The sequence below is a fragment of the Gavialis gangeticus genome, unplaced genomic scaffold (assembly GCF_001723915.1).
Source record: "Gavialis gangeticus isolate Ggan-Ray unplaced genomic scaffold, GavGan_comp1, whole genome shotgun sequence".
Taxonomy (NCBI): Eukaryota; Metazoa; Chordata; order Crocodylia; family Gavialidae; genus Gavialis; species Gavialis gangeticus.
In genome coordinates, this window is record NW_017729019.1 from 14,508,702 (window position 1) to 14,517,276 (window position 8,575).

Sequence of the window (8,575 nt, forward strand, 5' to 3'; positions counted from 1 at the left end):
TCTGGACAGCTGCTCTGGTAAGAGAAACCGGATGTCTCCTTTAGTCTCTAGAAAACATCTATACACAATCACAATGCAACAATTTTGACCATGGAAAACAGGTGGCATTCTGTTTTCCAGAAGCTTAGCACTAGAATAGCATCACCATCATCACTGGTAAAGTATCAGAAGACCAGCCTCCACAATGTTTGTTTGTCCTCTGCCACACTAGGGTATCAATATTATGAGAGCTAAATTTTCCCCTGCAAAAAGAAAGCAAAAAGGATCCTGTGTGATACGGACCTGTAAGATGCCCTCCAATGCTTCTTGCCGCTTCCTGTCTTTGCATCTATTAGAGCAAAGTTCAATTCATATTCTTGGGCAATATTGCAACATTGATCATTCATGTTCTTGGACAAAGCTGAGATTCTTATTGCCAAAAAGTCACTGGCTTAGTCTCACACCTCCTGTTTGCAGGGCTCATTTCCAAAGCCAAATTCAGGCCAGCAAATACTTTACCTCTCAAAAGGAGATAGTCAAGTTAAATAAAGAAGTTGTGTTTACCCCTCAGAACAGCTTCACCTTTAGCTGATAACAGCTGAGATCATGAAAATGGAAAGAACTTGCAACTTTAAACCACCTGCTCTATGCCACTGTGTTTACCTTTTGGGCCCTGCTCAGATTAAACAGCAAAAGAGGCCAATCAGTTCCACTTAGCAATTTCTTGTTACAGCACAAAGGTTCAATGTATGGATTGTAAAATACTTGAAACAGGGTTGCTTGCTGTACTTTATTTTTTGTGCTCTGCCTGATAAAATGGCACCAAAAACATGATAATGCATCTATTACTGGTTGTATTATGAAGGTGTCCATTTTATGCCACATTTGATCAGCCACTCTCCTGTCACATGCCTCTCTATGACAAGATAAGGGATAGGAATAAGGGGAAGGACATCTAAAATAAGAGGAAAATATTAGGGTGTTTTTTTCAAACTGCAGTATTGACCACCCAATCATGGCGCACACACTTCTAGCCAGTGCCACAGATCATGCAAATCTTGGCTCGCACTATTCAGTCACATGGGACACTGCAAACCATCCACACCGTAGGCTGCAATATCCACTCTCCCCCAGATGAAAGGATGCCAAGTCAATGTCTGCTGCTCAGCTGGGTAACAGGACAGCAAAGCACCATTTAAATCCTCTGGGAATTTACCTCTCAAGATACCCCCGCCCTGTTTCCTTTTTCACACAACTGGAAAATAAGACTGTGGAAAGAGAAAACTGGAGATGATTTAAAAGCCAACCTCAGTGCTAGCTGAAGTTTGCCCACACAGGGACTGTAGCAGCAGACCTGTAAACCAGTCAGTATTGACCAACCATAATCCTTGCCTGTTGTTGTTCTTGCTTTGAAACCACCAAGAAAAATCCACTTGAGGTGACAGATTTGTGCTGAAGAGACTAATTGTCTACTTTCACTGTGTGGCTGAATCCCCAAACTCTATGGAGCCCTATGCCAGCCATGTTTAAAGCTAGCTTGAAAAGAAGCAGATTTCAAGTTATGTAGAGAAACAATAAGTTTGCCTTCTGTGCAGCTTACACTGCTTTTATATCGGTCATACGGAGCAATTAAAACCAAGGTTCTCTCTGCTATAGATAATATGGATCTATCTATACCCCCGCGGGTATCTATCTATTTAACACTTCTAAAACTTATTTTTCCCCCTTCTTCTGTTCTTGTGTGCTTGAGGATCAGGGCCCTTGTGTGCGAGATGGTGGCTAGTCTGACATCAATCCTAGACAAATAATAAGCTGCTACATGATTCAAAGGGGAAGACTAGGCTACTTTGCACCAGTCAACATGTTTTTGTAGAAACTAGGTCTTGTCAAATAAACCTTTTTCCTATGAGAAGACTGCAAGTTTGATTGACAGAGGTAATGGAGTAGATGACCCAGATGTATGTAAAGCATTTGGTTTAGTATCATACAATGTTCACACAACATTCTGATTAGAAAATTAGCCCTATATGAATAAAGCACATATTACATTGATTAAATCTGGTGACCCGAGTAATCTCAAGAAGTAGAGAATTACCTAGAGAGAGGTATTGCTAATTAAGTTCTGCAAACAGCTATGATGCTAATCAACATTTACACCCTGGTCAATGACTGCTGATGAAATCTGTTCATGACGCAGACTAATGGATTAGTAAAAACTAGGGATAAAGTACGAGCACTCACAAGGAGTTACTTTGGATCACTTGACCTCATTCAAAGAAAAAAGGACTCGAGTCTAGGAGCAAAGACTACAAACCAGAATGGAGAAACCATATCCTGGGAAAAGGGACTATCTCCCTTTCAATAAAATGAATTAAAGCCCAAACTAGATAAAGAAACCCAACATGCCTCTCAGCATGATCCCATGGAAAAAAGGGTTCCTGTGATCCATCACCATATAAACAAGGAAATAGCAGCTGTATAGGGCTTTTAATGAGATCAAAACTGGAATAGTACATAGTTACAAGTCCCATTTTTAAAGAATGTAGAAAAGTTGGGAAGAGTGGAGAGAACAATCACAAAAATTATTTGAGCACTAGAGAAAGTGCCCAGAAAGAGACCTTAAGAGCTCATAGTTGGTAGCTTATTAAAAAGGTCAAGAAGTAACTTGATTACAGTATGCAAGGTTATTTCAATACCATGTAGCATCAGTGCTGTTAAAGGTTCCTGCTCCTAAGCATGTCTCACTTGCATACACCTGCTCACATGCACAACTCCAATACACAGTGGTGAAGCTGTGCTGCAGGTATCCATCAAGGCTGTTCTCAGGCCCACCAGAAACAGAAATCTTAAGAGCAGTCATTGGGTTTGGCATGTGTGAACAGGGGGAGGTAGCAGAAACAAAAGCATCCTTCCACCAACGTTAGCAACCGTACAGACGCACCTTGGGTACCTTCATAGGGAGAAAGCAAAAAATAAAGGACCCTTTAATTTTACCCAGGAGCAACACAAAACTGGAAAGAAACTGAAGCCAAAAAAATTAAGTTAGAAAGCAGAAATCTAAGAGTGAAGACAATTAACCTTTGGAACAAACTACCAACAAGTGTGGTGGATTTTAGTCTAGATTCCTTTCTAGCTTTAGTCAATTTATTGGGCTTGACGCAAGGGTAACTAAATGGAAATGAATGGCCTGTATTACACAAAACATCAGTCTAAAGATGGCCTTCTTGGACCTTGGGCTCCATGGAATGGCTGCATAGTTTGTAAAGGAGTTTCTTTGTAGTGAGGTGTGGCAGTTTGGTGAATGCCTGAATGTGTGTTTATTTCATATTGGAGCCTGCACACATGCCAGAGTAAATTATTTAAACCTGGACCTTAATTGCCTCCTTACCAAAAGGCAACAGGAAGCACTCTTGTACTTGTCATAGTGCCATCAAATTTGATTCTACATTTTAATGGAGTGCACTTGAATAGCAGGATGGTAGTCATCCTGGACAAACCAGTTTTCCATGTCTGAACCCCAAGATAACTAAAGAGCAGTACACCCAGTTGGGAACTATGATCATATGCTGTGATTGATCAGGAGACATATGACTAAAGGTGACTAGAAGTTATAAGTAGGTATCCCAGGAAGCAGTGGAAGAGAAAGAGCAGCGGATATATTTGTGTTCAGAGGAGGGAGAGACTCCACCTTCCAAAAAGGAAGCCCTATGCAGGAGGCCACAGAGACGGGTAGTCTTAGGTTTTACATGAAGAAGGAGGGTCAATCTGAGGCAGGGAAAAGTGCACAGGTATTTTTTTAACTGGTATTTTTGTCAAGGTCTGTATATTCCTGGTGCTGGCACAAGTAGTAATAACATTTAGAACACCTGAAAGTCTACTCCTTCTCCATCACAGCCCCTGCAAAGCAGCCTTGAAACCTACAACGGTCAATTCCAGGAACGGTTGTGCGCAAGTTACCGAGGGGTCTTGGCATAGCCAGTCCTGGTAGGTCTGGGGCTGCACAGTTCCATTCTCATGAACAGGAAGAGACAGAGTTTGTGTGGCAGAAACATGTAGAAGAAATCATGGGTAGGGACAGTTTTACAAGTTCACCTCAAGGGAAGCTTGAGAACTCCCAGATCTAGCCTACTGGCACCTAGAACACCAATTCCTGGTGAGAGTGTCCAGCTTGGGGAGTTCCATCAAGGCTGTAACATTGAAACATTAATATGGAACAATCTACAGACCACAGGGTTTTTCTCTTCTTCCGCACCTGCAGATTCAGTGTTTCTAGAAACAGAGCCAAGAGCAAGTTGTGAGCAGTTTCACTTCTCAGAACCACAGTCCACCAAGGACCGATGTTTAGAACTGGCTCCTTAACTCAACTGTCCTTTGTCTGTCGGTTTCCGAGAAAGTGACTAGAGTCAAAGAACATAACTTTTGCTATGTTCCCATGATGCAAGCAATTATTTTCCTGCCATGCCCTGTCATAGCAAGCTACAACAATAGATCAGATGTAGACTGCTGATCAAATGCTTTCTGGTAAAATGCAAAGGTGTCTGGATCTGAATATTGAAATACAAGTAAAAAAAGTTATGCTGTAGGCAAAGTATATGCAGGACAATTCCATCTGCGTATGGGAAAACAACCTGCCTTAGTGCAACGCACTACTCTAACAGACTCATGGCCAAACCATTTTATTACAGCTGAAGGGCCCTGCATCTGTTCTAGAAGTCTTTTTGCATTTGAAGGAACACATCTAATGCTAAACAGTGGTTGCTGCTTCAACAGCTCTAGTGACCAAACTGTTTATCCACAAAACAGGAATAACACAGACTGTCATTTCAAGCACCCCCCCCACCATGAGACAAAAAAAGAGTAATTTACTGCAAAAAAACAAAAAAAAAAACAAAAAAAACAACAACAGCTATATGGTCCCTTGGGCTACGCTCTGGAAAGGTGTGCCCATTTTATAAAATTTATCTTACTCAACAGCAACTAAGGGTTATTGCACAGTGCAGACTCCCTGATAATTAGATACTGCAGTCCTTTCATGTGTCATGTTTTTATTAAAACAAAGCTGCATTCATAATCTTATAAAAGGCATTTTGTGTTGCAGAGAACATCTTAATATTTAAGAATGCCATGGGCATAGGGGTAAGAGCAGCGAACTACAGGCGAGGGGGCAGCAGGGACCTACACATCTCATTCTACCCAAGAAAGCAACAGGCAGCAAATCACATTAGACTCTCTGTATCTAAACCAGTATCAACCTTTTATTGTTACATTTCAAATGTGGAAAAACAGTTACAATGAATCAGTCCTGATCTAGGTGCCCCTATCAGGCCTTTTGCAAACTGAAGAGGTGGCAGGTCTTTTCAGGCCACTGTTTTAATGCAAAATCCTGGAGTTGTAGGTAGCACTGTAGGAAGAACACACACACACAAAAAAAAAAAAATCAGAAACAAAAAGGGAAAACAGAAGCTCAGCTTCCACCTTTATCTGTCAGGACGGGTCATTCCTGGCCTGGTTGGCACCATCATGGGTCTGGATGGAGGTCTCATCATTGGTGGGCCTGGCATCATTGGCATGTGTCCTCCCATAGGCGGCCTCATCCCTGGAGCTAGAAAAATAAAGCAGTAGCAAAAGCATTGAAATAGGGCACTCTGACATCAATTCGAGTCTAATTGTCTCTACTTAGAGAAACTGATTCATGAATTTACAAAAAGAACCAATGATCTTGACATCTACAGCAGTGGTTCTCAAACTTTTTTGTACCAGGACCCATTTGTAAACTTTGATGGCCAGTCCTGAGCCAGTAAATAGTTTAAGAAGAAAACAGCCCCCTGGCCCTACTGGTGCCCCTCACTTGTGACTTGCTGGCCCCCCACCCCCAGGCCCCAGCAGGCTGGAACTCTGCCAGCCTGCAAGAAAAAACCTAGTTTCCCCATGATTTTCTCCTTTAAAAAGAGAACACACTTTTAAAAGTTTACTGATCCATTTTTAAGTTTGTTTGTGACCCTTTCATATATCCTTGCAACCCACTTTTAGGCCACAACCCATGGATTGAGAAAGGTTGATCTACAGATTAAGGGAGGAATAACTTTCCCTGAAGTTACAAAATGCAGGAGTCTCCACTCCCAATTCCTTTTCTAGCTTTGAAAACTCATGCTTCTGGATAACTCATTTTATTCAACCATAAAAAACATATAAACCAATTGACACATGGCAAGCCCGGGAGAATGCTCTGACATCTTCCAATTAAATGTTGTATCAAATGGCTAAATTTACATCTCATCTCTTTCAGTCAAGTTGGAGAGTTCTGGCCTAGACCAGACTACAGTGAGGTGGGTAGGGAACTGGCTCAGCAGCCAATCCCAGTGAGTCTTGATTGATGGGGTGGCCTCATCCTGGAAGGCCATCTCCAGTGATGTACCCCAGGGATCAGTGCTTGGGCCCATGCTTTTTAATATCTTTATTAATGACTTGGACGAGGGAGTGAAAAAATGCAATGATTAAGTTTGCGGACGATACCAAACTGTGACAAGCGGGCACATCAGAGGACAGGTCAAGGATTCAGGACGACCTTGACAGGCTGGTCCTATGGGCTGAACAAAACCAGATGAGGTTCAACAGGGACAAATGCCGGGTCCTTCATCTGGGTAGGAAGAACCCTCACCATGTCTATACGATGGGTGGTGGTCCACTGGCTGGCACTGCATCCGAAAGGGACCTAGGGGTGACAATCGACCAGAAGATGAATATGAGCCACCAGTGTGACGAAGTCGCCAACAGAGCAAATAGAACTCTGGCGTGCATCAGCAGATGTGTTGCCAACAGATCCAGAGGTGCTCCTTCCCCTCTATTCGGCGTTGGTGAGGCCACAGCTGAGCTGGAGTACTGCGTCCAGTTCTGGTCACCACACTTCAAGAAGGATGTGGACAAGCTTAAAAGGGTGCAGAGAAGGGCCACCAGCATAATCAAGGGTCTGGGGGACAGGCCCTATGAGGAAAGACTTTGGGATCTAGGTCTGTTCAGCCTGAGCAAAAGAAGTCTGAGAAGTGACTTGACAGCCACTTACAAATATGTCAAGGGAGAACACCAGGACCTAGGTGAGCAACTTCTTAGGAAAGCCCTCCCACCCCCACCAGAAGATGCGGACCAATGGACATAAGCTAATCAAGAAAAAGTTTTGGCTGGACATAAGGAAAAAAAAACAAAACACAACTTATTTTCTGTACAGGTAACTAGAATCTGGAACACATTTCCAGCAGAGGTGGTACAGTCACCATCTCTGGCGGTCTTTAAGAGGAGGCTGGACAAATACCTCACTGAGGTTGTTTGAGCCCAATTACTTCCTGCCCATGGCAGGGGACCGGACTTGATGATCTTATAGGTCCCTTCCAGTGCTTCTTTCTACGATTCTATGACTCCATTATCAGAAATGAAACCGTGAATCATTACCAAGCACCATTTCTAAAGTGCACTCAGAAGAGCTGGTTTCCACCCCATCTGCCATTACTCAGTGATAATTATAGAAAATGAGGGCTGGAAGGGACCTCAGGAGGACATCTAGTCCACCCCCCTGCTCAAAGCAGGACCATCCCCAACTAGATCATTCTAGCCAGGGCTTTGTCAAGCCCTCCTTAAAAACCTCCAAGGATGGAAATTCCACCACCTCTCTACGTAACCTGTTCCAGCGCTTCACCACCCTCCTAGTGAGAAAGGTTTTCCTCACGTCCAACTTAAGCCTCCCTTGCTGCAACTTGAGACCATTGCTCCTTGCTCTGTCATCCGTCACCACTAACAACAGTCTACCTGCATCCCCTCTGGAACCACCTCTCAGGTAGTTAAAGGCTGCTATCAAATCCCCCCTCAGTCTTCTCTTCTGCAGACTAGATTCATAGATTGTAAGGCCAGAAGGGACCTTGGAAGATCATCGGGTCCAGCCCCCCTGCATCAAGCAGGAAAGACAACTGGGGTCAGGCGACCCCAACAAGGTGACTGTCTAGTCTCCTCTTGAAGATTTCCAGGGTAGGTGATTGCACCACCTCTGGAAGGAGCTTATTCCACAGTCTGGACACTGTCAAGAAGTTTTTACTAATGCTGAGCCTGAGCTGATCTTCCAGGAGTTTGTGGCTGCTGCATCTGGTTTTCCCTCGGGCACCCTGGTGAACCGTTGCTCACCGAGCCCATGATGTACTCCCCTACTGTAGCCGTAAGCTGCTACCAGATCCCCTCTCAGCCTTCTTTTCCTCAGCCTGAAGAGTCCCAAATCCCTCAGACTTTCCTCACATGGCTTGCCTTTTAAGACTGATCATACAGGTGGATCTTCTTTGGACTCTCTCAAGCTTGGCTTTTTTTGTTTAGTTTTTTGGTGCTTTGTTTTTTTGTTTTTTTTTTTTTAAAACAAACCCACTAAATAAACCCATTTCCTTCAGCCTCTCCTCACAAGTCATGTGCCCATTTTCATTGCCTTCCGCTGGACTCTCTCCAATTTGTCCACATCTTTTCTGTAGTGGGGGGCCCAAAACTGGACACAGCACTCCAGATGTGGCCTCACCAGTGCCAAATAGAAGGGAAGAATCACTTCCCTTGATCTGCTGGCAATGCTCCT

At 43.6% G+C, this 8,575-nt stretch overlaps 1 protein-coding gene across 1 annotated transcript in view; it reads right to left on the reverse strand.

The window, feature by feature from the left end:
• Positions 1–5,210: 5,210 nt before the first annotated feature.
• The window catches only part of SNRPC (small nuclear ribonucleoprotein polypeptide C), a 19,823-nt gene continuing 16,458 nt past the window's right edge, over positions 5,211–8,575 (reverse strand). The window contains exon 6 of the mRNA XM_019514166.1: positions 5,211–5,581. Within this exon, the coding sequence (XP_019369711.1) occupies positions 5,457–5,581 (125 nt within the window). The 3' untranslated portion in view covers positions 5,211–5,456. The remainder of the gene's footprint in view (positions 5,582–8,575) is intronic.